This window comes from Nerophis ophidion, linkage group LG28 (genome assembly GCF_033978795.1).
Source record: "Nerophis ophidion isolate RoL-2023_Sa linkage group LG28, RoL_Noph_v1.0, whole genome shotgun sequence".
Classification (NCBI taxonomy): domain Eukaryota; kingdom Metazoa; phylum Chordata; class Actinopteri; order Syngnathiformes; family Syngnathidae; genus Nerophis; species Nerophis ophidion.
The window spans coordinates 22,378,053-22,392,118 of NC_084638.1; the positions used below are offsets into that span (position 1 = coordinate 22,378,053).

The following is a 14,066-nucleotide window of genomic DNA, read 5'->3' on the forward strand; positions in this document are numbered from 1 at the left end:
GCAAGTTAAAACTCTACTATGCAAAGCCAAACCCATTTATCAACAATATCCTGAAACGCCGCCGGCTTGGCTGGGCCCGAGCTCATCTAAGATGGACTGATGCAAAGTGTTCTGTTGTCTGACGAGTCAACATTTCAAATTATATTTGGAAACTGTAGACGTTGTGTCCTCCAGAACAAAGAGGAAAATAACTATTCGGAGTGTTATAGGCGCAAACTTCAAAAGCCAGCATCTGTGATGGTATGGGGGTGTATAAGTGCCCAAGGCATGGGTAACTTACACATCTGTGAAGGCACCATTAATGCTGAATGGTCCATACAGGTTTTGGAGCAACATATGTTGTCATCCAAGCAACGTTATCAAGGACGCCCCTGCTTGTTTTAGCAAGACGAGTGTTACAACAGCGTGGCTTCGTGAAAAAAGAGTGCGGGTACTTTCCTGGCCCGCCTGCAGTCCAGACCTGTCTCCCATGGAAAATGTGTGGCACATTATGAAGTGTAAAATACGACAGAACTCTACATTAGAGATGCGCGGTTTGCGGTCTCATCCACGGAGTCCGCGGATAAACTGCGGGTCGGGCGGGTGACATGACGAAAAAATTGATTATAATTAGATTCGGGCGGGTGGCGGTTGAACCATTCGGAAATATTTGATATACGTGCTTCTGGGATCCCTACTCTTTGCCATTCAAAGAGTCATTTAAGACCCGTGTCCCAAAATGAAGAAGACAATAGGAAACATTAATATTCTCTAGAATGACTGTCAGTAGTCACTCGGTCAATAAGTATTAGGGCGTGCTATGAAGCCATTGACTTTGTCGCCTTCTACAACATATACGATTTGCTTGTCAGCCCAGCATCATGTTGTGTGTGGCTTCCACGGTAACACGCACACGACTGCAAGGCATACTGGATGACAAAGAGTACACTGACGGTTGTCATATAAACAACTTTAACACTCCTACTAATATGCGCCACATTGTAGACCCACACAAAAGAAGAATGACAAACACATTTCGGGAGAAAATCCTCACAGTAACACAACATAAACGCAACACAACAGATACCCAGAATCCTTTGCATCCATGACACATCTTAACTATGTTATATACCCCGCGAGCACCCCCCCCCCCCCCCCGCCCCCCACCCCCACCCCCCCATGCCACCATGCGTCGGTAAGGTGAGCGGGGTTGGGGGCGCGGGGGTGTAAAATATTTTCAGGAGTTTCACGGATACAAAGGATTATGGGTATTTGTTGTGTTGCGTTTATGTTGTGTTACTGTGAGGATGTTCTCCCAAAATGTGTTTGTCAATCTTGTTTGGTGTGGCTTCACAGCGTGGCGCATATTAGCAAGTGTTAAAGTTGTTAATATCACAACCACCAGTGTACTCTGTATCACCCTGTATGCCTTTCAATCTTGTACGTTTAAATGTGGAAGCGTCACACAACATGTTGCTGGACTAACAATCGGTTTGTACATGTGGTTGAAGGTGTCAAAGGCAATGGCTTCATAGCATGCCCATATTCTTGTCATCAGGATGAATGCCAATTGGATGTTCACAAGAACGTTAATGGCTCCAATTGTCTTCATTACTCTTTGAAACGGGTTTAAATAGCTCTGTGAGTGGTAAAGGTGGCTGACCTCTGATGTATTTCAGCGAGTGGTTGCGGTTCTGATAAAATGTTAGTACGGATGGATGACGACTTTGGTGATACGGTTGCGGATGATATAATTGCCTAGCCGCGCATCTCTACTCTACATAAAACAAAAATGGGAAAGAATTCCACTTTCAAAGCTTCAACAATTATTTTCCTCAGTTCCCAAACGTTTATTGGGTGTTGTTAAAAGAAAAGGTGATGTAACACAGTGGTGAACATGCCCTTTCCCAACTACTTTGGTACGTGTTGCAGTCATTAAATTCAAAGTTAATTATTATTTCCCACCAAAAAATTAAGTTTATGAGTTTGAACATCAAATATGTTGTCTTTGTAGTGCATTCAATTGAATATGGGTTTAAACTGATTTGCAAATCATTGTATTCCGTTTATATTTACATCTAACACAATTTCCCAACTCATATGGAAACGGGGTTTGTAGCTTAACAGCAGATGACTTCAAAATTCCGGCCTTACGAAATAAGGTCATTGTGTTTCTCCATGCACTTGAAAACAGGTATGCACCATCTCCCCTCACCAGGCGCACCATCATGGATGATGATTATTTTCTTCTCCTTGGCCAGACTGTGCACTGCAGTGGAACTTTTATTAATGACAGCCAATGCTCCTCAGGTGCAGATCCTGAACAAGAAGGTTGACCTGAGCAAAGTCACATCCAAATGTGGCTCCAAGGACAACATCAAGCACAAGCCAGGTTGTGTCCTGTGTGTGCGTGTGCATATGCGAGCACGTGTGTGTGTGTGTGTGTGTGTGTGCGTGCGTGTGCGTGTACGTGTGCCTGTGCCTGTGTGTGTGTGTGTGTGTGTGTGTGCGTGCGTGTGCGCGTGCGTGTGCCTGTGCCTGTGCCTGTGTGTGTGTGTGTGTGTGTGTGTGTGTGTGTGTGTGTGTGTGTGTGTGTGTGTGTGTGTGTGTGTGTGTGTGTGCGTGCGTGTGCGTGTGCGTGTACGTGTGCCTGTGTGTTCCTAACAAAACACAATGTTTTTGTTATTATTTTTAACACCAGGGGGTGGCGATGTCAAGATCGAGTCTCATAAGATGAACATTAAGGCGAAGTCCAAGATCGGATCTCTGGACAACATAGGACACAGCGACAGTCAGTCTAACGGACACAAGGTAGCGTGTAAATTACAGTATGTCCCATGACCACTGGGTGGCATGAGTCGCATCCAATGCACGTTTCTATTTGGCGACAGGATGAGAAGGCGGATGAAAAGGCGTCTTCGCACCTGACTAGCACGCCAAGTGCAGGGCCGGAAGGTGTTGCCGTAACCCCGCGAGGCGTTGCCAAGGAAAACGGTGTTAAAGAGTCCACGCCTACTCCTTTCGGGGGTGACGGATTGAGGGACCCACTTGGTATGGACAGGCGCATTGCTGAGAAAAGTGAGTGTACAACTTCTGACATATATATTTGGAATAATGCTGTCCAACATTACTAACTGTATCCCGTGTGGGCACCACAAGTCCGATCCCCTGACCAGGCATCAGAGAGGACATTCGGTGTAAAAATAAAACACACCATGACAGCGAAAAACCCACAGTGGGAAAAAGTATATATACAGTCGTGGTCAAAAGTTTACATACGCTTGTGAAGGACATAATGTCATGGCTGTCTTGAGTTTCTAATAATTTATACAACTCTTATTTGTTTGTAATAGAGTGATTGGAGGACATGCTTGTTGGTCACAAAAAGCATTCATGAAGTTTAGTTCTTTTATGAATTTGTTATGAGTCTACTGAAAATGTGACCAAATCTGCTGGGTCAAAAATATACATACAGCAACATACATGATCAATTCTGGTGATGTAGAAAAGTTACTATCGAATAAAACTAGCTTCATTAACTTCATGTTAGTGATTATGATTGACAACACCTGTTGACTTCTCTGAGCCCATTATAAAAGGGCTCATGTGATGCAGTCATTACAATCGGTTACAAACGCGACAATGGGAAAGTCAGCACAGATCAGAAAACATCAATCATTGACTTGAACATGTTAGAAAAGTCACTTGGAGCCATTTCAAAGCAGCTTAAAGTCCCAAGAACAACTGTATAGAGAATTGTTCATAAGTATAAAGGGCATGGCACAGTTTTGTCACTGCCACGATCCGGAATAAAATGCAAGCTATCAACTGCTGTTGAGAGAAAATTGGTCAGGATGATCAAGAGTCAATTGAGAACCACCAAAAAGCAGCTCTGCAATGAATTGGAAGCTGCTGGAACAAAAGTGTCAGTGTCCATAGTCAAGCGTGTTTTGCATCGCCATGGACTGCGAGGCTACCATACAAAAAGGAAGCCCTTGCTCCAGAAGCGACACCTTAAGGCTCGTCTAAAGTTTGCTGCTGATCACATGGACAAAGCAGGAAAGTTCTGTGGTCAGATGAAAAAAAAATTGAGCTGTTTGGCCACAATACCCAGCAATATGTTTGGAGGAGAAAAGGTGAGGCCTTTAATCCCAGGAACACCAAACCAACCATCAAGCATGGGGGTGGTAGTATTATGCTCTGTGCCTGTTTTGCTGTCGATGGGACTGGTGCTTTACAGAGAGTAAATGGGACAACGAAAAAACAGGATTACCTCCAAATTATTTAGGACAACCTAAAATCATCAGCCCGGAGGTTGGGTCTTGGGCGCAGTTGGGTGTTCTAACTGGACAATGACCCCAAACACAGGTCAAAAGTGATAAAAGAATGGCTAAATTAGGCTAGAATTAAGGTTTTACAATGGCCTTCCCAAAGTCCTGACTTAAACCCCATTGGCAATAATTTCGGCACAACTAGTGTGTGTGTGTGTGACAATCACAACATGTGAACAATGCTGAAGAAACAAGTCCATGTCAGAAAACCATCGAATTTAGCTGAACTGCACCAATTTTGTCAAGAGTGGTCAAAATTTCAACCAGAAGCTTGCCAGAAGCTTGTGGATGGCTACCAAAAGCGCCTTATTGCAGTGAAACTTGCCAAGGGACATGTAACGAAATATTAACATTGCTGTATGAATACTTTTGACCCAGCAGATTCTGTCACATTTTCAGTAGACCCATAAAATATTCATAAAAGAACCAAACTTCATGATTTTTTTTTTTGTGATTAATAAGTATGTGCTTTAACCACTCCATCACAAAATAATAAGAGTTATAGAAATTATTGGAAACTCAAGACAGCCATGACATTATGTCCTTCACAAGTGTATGTAAACTTTTGACCACGACTGTATATCCCTTCGAACTCGGGCTGGTATTGATAATGATAAAAAGCAGGTTGTATCGACTAACATCTAAAATCTATGACACTCGCAAAAGGTGAACATGGTAGACTATACGAGGAGGTAGCGGCTACACAGCAGCTGAGCACTCAACTTAGACACATTTATTAAGTGTAAAACAGGGCATTTGTCAACATAAACAAGTATCAAATGATTATAGTCGCATATTACGTACACATGAATATTGGAAAGTATCCAGTAACAAACGTCGATTTTACTTAATGAATTACTGTGACAGTTAGGTGTCGCCAAAACACAGATTATAACACAAAAAGCAAAACATCTGCCATAAGGTTAGTGTTTACATACCTACCATTGCTCTTTGAGTAATTTCACTTGATCAAACATTTTCTAATATTCCACACTACAAAATAATACAATTATGTACTTTAATGCCATAAGGTTAGTGTTTTCTATACCTACCATTGTTCTTTGTTTGACTAATTTTAAGGTTTACATTCCTTAATTGTTTCCAAATGGTATCTGTAACACGGCAGTTAAACGGCTGATCAAACAAAACAGAAGTCATCATTATGGACCCACCAGCTGCGCAAGCTAGCTCTCCAATCAGCTAAACAGACTCAATAACTCCACAGTGACGTTTTGGTGAATTTACCAAACTGAAACAATACAAAAAGAATGCCATTGTAAGTTAATAATACTAACAGACGGTCGTATTTGTGGTAGCAGATTAGAAAATGTTAACGACGCTAGCTTCATTACATTACAATAGCATGTACAAATATGCATGAAAACACTACTACATACATCACACATGGGACGGTTTAGTAGGTAAGAATTGTTTTAGTTATACTGTTAAACTTACAAAGGCTTGGAGTGAGGAATAAATATTCCATATGAGTAGAAATGCTATGGACGATTAAGAGATAAAATGCCACTTTACTTCCGGTTTGACAGCACTAAATGTAAGGACACTCATCAGAAAAGATGGCACCACAGCACAAACAATAACACACCTTTTTTGTGTATTTGCTTATTTTTTAAAGTATTTGTATCTTGGCCGTCAGCGGGGGAAAAAAATCATGAATTAGCTGCACCCTTTTATAAGCCGCAAGGTTCAAAGTGCAGGAAAAAAGAAACGGCTTATATTTTGGAAATTTTGGTATACGCATATATCAAGTAAATATGTCTGAAGTGGTGGTCGTCTTACTTTTCTTTCCACAGATTGAATCTCAGCGAGCCCGAGCTGTCGCCAACTGACCAACCAACCCCCCAGGTCACTTCCCTTTGGCTCCGCCCTCCATCTCACCTCCAGCTGCACCAAACAGAACGTTGCCACCCTTAGTGTCTCTCCGGGGTCCGCCGGCCGCCAGCACACCAACCCAAACCCTGGATGCCCCTGGGTTGACCTTTGGCCCTCCCCACTTAGAGAAGAGCACTTGCTGTTTAGTCTGTGAAACTTCCATCTCCTGGCGTTCCTCAGTAGCACTGGCTTCGAGGACATCAATCCCCCCCAACTCCGAATCCCAAGGCCCGTCTGCGATAAACGCTTTATATATGCTGAGCTAAACAATTTTTTCTTCACATGTAACCTTACTCAATAATCCACTATCCCTAGAACCGGGACCACTTTGTCATAAGTTCCATTCTTTTCCGTGTCCTTCACCTTTCCAGACCGCTGAGGTTTCCTTGCAAGCCAGATCCAGAGCACAAAATTTCCACTGCTTTAAATAGACACATACCCTTTTTAGCCAACAACTAAAGCTCGCTAACACTGGATTTGCATCGTCGCTAATAGGGATGGGTACCGAACCCAACAGTGCCATGTTACAGTACCTGGGTTGCGTTCAATGTCACGGCCGGTTGCTGACTCTCGCACAACGCCAACAAAGATATTGACGCAAAAAAAATGCTCCAACGTATGTAAAGTACGGCTCTCCTTAGCTTAACTCTATTATACATGCTAGTGATTAGCATTAGCCATTTTACATGGCGATATAAACACCTCCAAATTTGGTAATGAAAATGTTAAGGGAATATTTTCCCTCCTTTAAGCAAAATGGAACGCCTCAGAATTGGTTTTGCTCGAAGAAGATGAACACAACGATCTCACCCCGTTTCTAGTCAATTTGCACACACACATATTATTCCCTCCAGTTGTAATGCTGTTAGGGTGCACCAGGTGTGAAGAGTTACTTTGCGGTGGAGAGCGACCAAGAAGGCTTTGGCATTTAGACAGCTGTTCTCAGCACTGGTATTGCTATGGTTTGTATTGACTCATTTGTATAGGACAACGTGTTAATATTCAGTTTTAGCATTATTTAGATTTAGAATAAAATAACTTGGGAGGACTCTTCTACACATTGTAAATAAAAACTACAACTAAGATGCATATTACACCCAGTTTGTAAATAAAAACTACAACCACAATGCATATTACAACCAAACAGCTGGTACGTAATAAGTACAATACTTACATTATTAACACTTTTTGGGCCCATTAAACAGCAAAGGCTGAACTGACTAGCCAACACACCACAAACTATACAATACTGCCATCTAATGTCTAAGACTTACAAGTAGGATTCAGAAATGTTATATTAAAACAATATATAAAAACTGTTTAAATGTTGAAAAAAATTTTGATTTTATTATCAAACAATTTAAAAAAGTATTGAAAATTGGTACCGTTGAGTACTGGTATCGATTCGCAGGTACCATATGATATCAGTTGAAATGTGAACGGTACCCATCCCTGGTCGCTAATGAGTCCCTTGTGTTTACATGGCCCAGGTGGGATTGGTATCAATATACCAAGAGCTCATAAAAAAGCTTGGTTTAATGCTGAAGTGTCATGGATTAAGGTAGTACCATGAAAAAGCAATAGGTCATTTTAGAATTCCTTTCAAAACACTTGCATTGGACCAGGTATCCACAGTTTTTTCTCCTCCAGTAACTGAATTCAAGGTTCAGACGTGAACCGGCCCTGATTTAGCTGCATTTGACTTGTGTCTCACCTCGGTATCAAAGCGATCACCACCGCGCTCCACACAACACAAGACCATCAGTAACCAGTGGTCTGTGTTTTTAGACAAGCCTTACCCGTAAATCGCTTTGCGTTTGGTCAGCATGTCAGCACTGCTGTTACGTATGCTTGCATCCTACCGACGATAGTGCAACACTCGGACTCTCTGGTCACATGGTTTTAGCACAAGCCCTGTGGATGTCTCCGAAAGGCAGCAATGTTTAGCGCTCATAAGTCGTGTTCATGGCATAGTTCATAAATTCGCTGTCTCGTCTGAAATGTTTCGTTTCAGTCTCTCAAGCGAGCGACCCTTGTTGTCTCTGTGTGTAAAATAGTGACACACTTCTCTACTAACGTGTCTTATGAAATGGTCTCCGTGGAATGTGTTATTGCGAGTACACACAAACAGATCCCTCCAAAGTAGGCAGAGTCCAAACAAATCAGGGCCCATATTCCTAAAGATTTGGAAAAACGTCTCAGAGAGCTCCAGACCTAAACTATGAATTCCTAGCGAGGAGTCTTAGCTTAGGAGTGATTCCAGAACATTCTCAGAGAACCCCCTAGCAAGGAATGGACAAAAACATAATGAGGAGGTGCGGTTCACCCCGTTGGTAGGTATAAATCATAATTTTAAAAGCTATGATTGGTTGATCCTAAAAGCTTGATAGTGGTTATAACGGGGAAAGGTTGGACCCTCAAATCGATAAACGTAATCATATACGTATTTTGTGGCAGCACCGGACTGTAAGTTGCAGATACATACCGATATGAAATATTTTGTAAATGTTTATTTACGTACCTTAAATGTTTCCAAATGGTGTCTGATCAAACAAAACAGAAGTCAAGCCAGCTCTCTAATCAGCTAAACAGACTCAATAACTCCACAGTGACGTTTTGGTGAATTTACTGATGAATCTGTGAAACTGAAACAATACAAAAATAATGCCATTGTAAGTTAATAATACTAATAGACACTCGTAAACGTGTTAGCATATTAATTAATGCTAACACCGCAAGCATTATGTTATGATTGCATGTACAAATTTGCATGAAAACACTCCCACAGGCATCACACATGGGATGGTTTAGTAAGTAAGAATTGTTTTAGTTATATTTAAAAATTGCAAATGTTGCTTGTAGTGATGAATGAAGAATCCTTTTGAGCAGAAAACGCTTTGGACAGTTTTACTTCCGGTTTGAGGCATTAAAAAGGAAGTACATTTTCAACCCGCAATACCTGTAGTGAGCGAACCCATCCAAAAGATGGCGCCATAGCACAAACAATAACACACTTTCTGTCCCGTGCTTGGGTTTAATAAAAACTATTGAACACAAAACATCATGGCCGTTGGCGAAACAATCCATAAATTAACTGCATCGTTTTATAAGCCGCTGGGTTCAAAGTGTAGGAAAAAAGTAGCGGCTCAAAGTCCAAAATTAGCTATATGTTAACAATTAACACATAACTTTAGCAATTATACACTATCACGCATGTAAATAACATTTATTTACAAAAGGAAGTAAAACAGACTCAATAACTTCACAGTCATATTTTGCTGAATTTACTGAGGAATTTGTGAAAGTGAAACAATACAAAAAGAATGCCATTGTAAGTTAATAATACTAACACATACACTTGCAAACGTGTTAGCATATTAGTTAATGCTACTACTGCAAGCATCATTACATTACGATAGTAGGTACAAATGTGCATGAAAACACTCCTACAGAGATCACACAGGATGGTTTAGTAAGTAAGAATTGTTTTAGTTATGTTGATAAACTAACAAACGCTGCTTAGAGTGATGCATGAAGTATCCATACGAGTAGAAACGCTATGGGCGGATAGAAGCCAAAAGGCCCTCCAATTGGAAAAAATTCAAAAACAAAGCACGACTCAAAATGGAAGGACACCAGCAGTGAGCGAACTCATCCATAAAGTAGCGGCATAGCACAAACTAAACAGCTTCTAGCGGTATTTCTTTTTTTTTTTTTTTTTTTTTTTAAACTATTTTTATTATGGCTGTTATCGGGAAAATTTCACAAATTAGCTGCACTGTTTTATAAGCCGCAGGGTTCAAAATGGAAGAAAAAAGTAGCGTATTACAGTCCGAGAAGCAGCGTTGCTTGGCTTTCATTTCAGGCTATATGGGATAAGTCGCTTAAAAGTCATCTTCCCTGCTCTTAACAGATTCTTTAGGAATAGCTTATATCCGTATTAAGATTTACTCCTCACTTCTCGGGGAAATTCTAAGAGAACATCATGATTCTAAGAATCCTTAAGAATACGGCCCCTGGTCAGGTTAAACAGGTTAAAAGGGTATATTTGTTATTTAATCCAAGTTGTCATTTAATATTAGTGCAATAATGTTTTGGATTTAATTTGCAACTATGATCAGTTGCGTTAAAAAAAACAGTACTGCTCTAAGCACATGAAATTCACAGTAATGTGGTTCTTTGTATTTTTACTAGCCTAGTTTGGAGTGTAAATACACGGAAGCCGGTTGTTGTTTTTTTGGTAGATGCTCTTTTTAAGCGCGTTTGCTTAGCTTAAACAATGAGGAGGACTTTGCGTCTTTTAATGTTGTTTGTTTTGTATAACAAAGTGGAGAAGAAGTTATTACTTTTAAGCAAAACTATTTCGGAATGACACCAATAAGTATCAACTCATCATGAATGCCATGAACAGAATTTTGGCACAGATAGTCTGCAGATGCTGTAATATTACACGATACGGTACTTTTTGCCCTTTTAAGTAATTTTTGTGCTTTATTTTAGGCTATGAGTCCAGGGTGTACCCCGCCTTCCGCCCGATTGTAGCTGAGATAGGCGCCAGCGCCCCCCGCGACCCCTAAAAGGGAATAAGTGGTAGAAAATGGATGGATGGAGTTTGATTGGTTTGCCCAATGGAAATCTTTTTTTTTATGAGGGTTTTTTTCTTGGTCAAATTGTGTTTTAAATGATTTCATGTAGAAACAATACACTAGGAAGTGATTTTGGCCCAGTTAAGTGCTGCCACAAAGAAAATGTCCTCAGAGTTGTATAGGAAAACATTTCCATTTAGACGTTGTTTTAGTCGGAACGAACCTCACATCCTGTGCTTTTATTTTAGTCTTTCAGTTAAACCTAACGTGATGCTTTAGCTCTGCTACAAATGTGTACTGTCACTTTTGAGATTCTCAAAAATAAATCTAGAGACAATTTTGTTTGACTGCTTGATCAGGAAACTTTCCAATATAAATTATTTGTATTATATATTTTTTCTCACTTTTTTGCTCAAATCTCTTGATCAATTTCCGTCCTAAATAAAATATAGCAAATACGTATTGTTCCATTTAATTCCAAACAGAAACGATGACATACTGTTAAATTTTTTTACAAAATGAAACCCTGAATTCAGAAAATGCATGATTATATTGAAGGAAAGACTGTACAGTAGCACATTTTTGTCCTAATGGTCCATTTTTTTTGACCCATGAGACTAAACTGCTATTAAGTTTGGAATCTGAAACTGCAAAATATTTTTTTTAAATGCCTCAAAAGTCGTTTTATTACTAATCATATGTAATGATCAGTTGTGTTCAAAAGGTGGGGCGGGGCTCCACTGGGTTCAAATGTGTTATATATTATTCTCTTGAGTTATTATTGCTGATCAATTGAAGTTTTATATTATTTATGGAATTTATTTGATTGTATTTTTTTAGTATCAAATAGCTCAAGCTGGTGAAAAAATGTTAATGTCTAAATAAGGATTTTCATTTCAGGTAAATTGATGCACTTTAAATATTTTCTGTTACAGACTAAAAAACAATGTTTATAGTGCTATTCTTTGTTGTAAGTTGATCCATATATCTTTATTTTTTGTTTTCTTTATTTGTTAATACGGGTACAATGTTATGCAGAGGTGTACTTATAACAGTTTATAAAAAAGATTATACTGTTTATAGTCGTGGCGGAGGAGGCTTAACAGAAAATTACTGATAAGCACTGATTTAGGTCGATCTTTAACTCAGCCTTTAACGTTTAACATATACATAACTCATTTTATGCACATTTTTCAAAATACATGACATTATTAGTTCAATTTGATATTCAAAGGGTTAAAAAAAAATGACATGTATTTTTACTAAAGACAAAAATGGATTTAGAGATTTGAGAAAAAAAAGTAGGAAAAAATTAGATTTTCAAAAATGTATTCTGAGAACCTTTTTGTCCTGGTGGCACTTGACTGCTATTAAATGATGTATACCCCCAAAGGGTTAATGTGTGTTTGGTTCTGAGAAAAATTATTGAGCAAAACTCAAACTAAAATTGTGATTTTTGCTGAAGAATGTGCACCATTTACAACATCTTGATATTTTAGGTTTAGAACAGGGGTGTCCAGACTTTGACCCGAGACGTCACAAGCTTAATAAGAAACCTAGGCAGCAGGAGGCCTCCAATTTAATCTTAAATATCTGACTGTATAATTGCCGCTAATTTGCCTCCAACTTGTAGACTACATGAGTAATTCAGGCTAATGACCATAAACTTCACATTGAAGTGTACACCGCACAGCATGTTTGTATATGACCCAATCCAAGCAACCTTTCCCACTCATGGCACAAAAAAACCCACACAGAAAGTCAACACACACACACACATGCTCCCTGAACTTTGTGGATGTTGTAAAAAAAAACAAAAAAAAACATATATATATATATATATATATATATATATATATATATATATATATACACACAAATGTATATTTAGTTTGGACACCCCTGGTTTAGAATAACACTGTGATATACCAATTGTACAGTTCAAGGTTAATGTATCATCTCCATACGGAAAATGCCTTTAGTTTATCAATTTCTATGCATCATACTGTAAGTCTGCGATGGTCTGCAATTGAGCAGTCAAGGTTTTTTTGAGGTTTTTGTTGCCGAATAGTTGTCAGATGTGTGAAGTGTTGCCTCTGCACCCCATCACGTAGAGAGCGCTGCTTAGCCCCCGGAGCACTGATAGTCTGGCTGTGAAACTCTGAAGGCCGTCTCAGAAAGGCTGCATGTTGTTCTGCGTGTGTCTGGTCCATGAAATGTTATATCTGTTATATCTACAGTTACCCTGGAAATGCCGCTTTGAAACAGTCCTGTTCATTTATCGAGGTGGTGTAAATGTCGCTTTACTCTGTATCGGTTCAAATGGAAAAGTGTGTACTGTACATCCGTGCTTTTGGCAGCCGACATCAGTAGTGATTCGTCAACAATAAAGACAAAGTAAAAGCAGCATTGAATCATATTTGACGTTGTATTCATGTCCGAACTGTCTCTGTTCTCTAAAATCTGGATCTTCTGTGAAATGAAATCTCTTCAAAGGGATGAGAGGAATATCTAACTGTTCATCATACAGTGGAACCTCAATTTACAAACTCAATTGGTTCTTGAAAAAGTACTTGGCAAGTTTGTTTAAATAAGCACATTTCTCCATGAAAAGTAATGTAAACATGAACAATGGGTTCCAACCACGACAGAAGTCCATATTTTAGTGAACACAATCTGATATAACCTTCTTGTTAAGTGTGTTTGATATACAGTGCTGTATATCAAACACACTTAACAAGGAGGTGATCAACTTTGTATTAATTAACAAGCCAAAATAACAGACTGCTATCCTCTGTTTTGCACTACGCACAAGCTACTTTGGTGCCCTCACTGGCGATCAAAGATTACAAAAATTATTTCCCATAACGACCATGTTGGTTTCTCATTGCAGCCCATTGTGTTGAGTTTTTCCCTGCCTTGATGTGGGATTTGAGCCCAGGATGTCGTTGTGGCTTGTGCAGCCCTTTGAGACACTTGTGATTTAGGACAATATAAATATACTTTGATTAATTGATTGATTATTTACATACTTTAATTGTCTCCAAACAGTGTCTGTAACAAGGCAGTAAAACAGCTGATCAAACAAAACAGAAATCAGCAACATTACCCACTAGCTGCAGAAGCTAGCTCTCCAATCAGCTAAACAGACTGAATAACTCCACAGTGACAATTTGGTGAATTTACTGAAGAATTTGTGAAAGTGAAACAATACAAAATGAATGCCATTGTAAGTTAATATTACTAACACAGACACTCGTGAACGTGTTAGCATATT

General features: G+C 39.4%; 1 protein-coding gene across 2 annotated transcripts in view; it reads left to right on the forward strand.

Annotated features, from left to right (window-relative positions):
* LOC133544886 (microtubule-associated protein tau-like) overlaps positions 1-13,196 on the forward strand; it is a 91,803-nt gene extending 78,607 nt beyond the window's left edge. For both annotated transcript variants that reach the window (XM_061890114.1, XM_061890115.1), the window contains 4 exons: positions 2,290-2,371; positions 2,681-2,790; positions 2,871-3,057; positions 6,125-13,196. In XM_061890114.1, coding sequence (XP_061746098.1) covers positions 2,290-2,371; positions 2,681-2,790; positions 2,871-3,057; positions 6,125-6,129 — 384 coding nt within the window. In that variant the 3' untranslated portion in view covers positions 6,130-13,196. The remainder of the gene's footprint in view (positions 1-2,289; positions 2,372-2,680; positions 2,791-2,870; positions 3,058-6,124) is intronic.
* Positions 13,197-14,066: the final 870 nt, after the last annotated feature.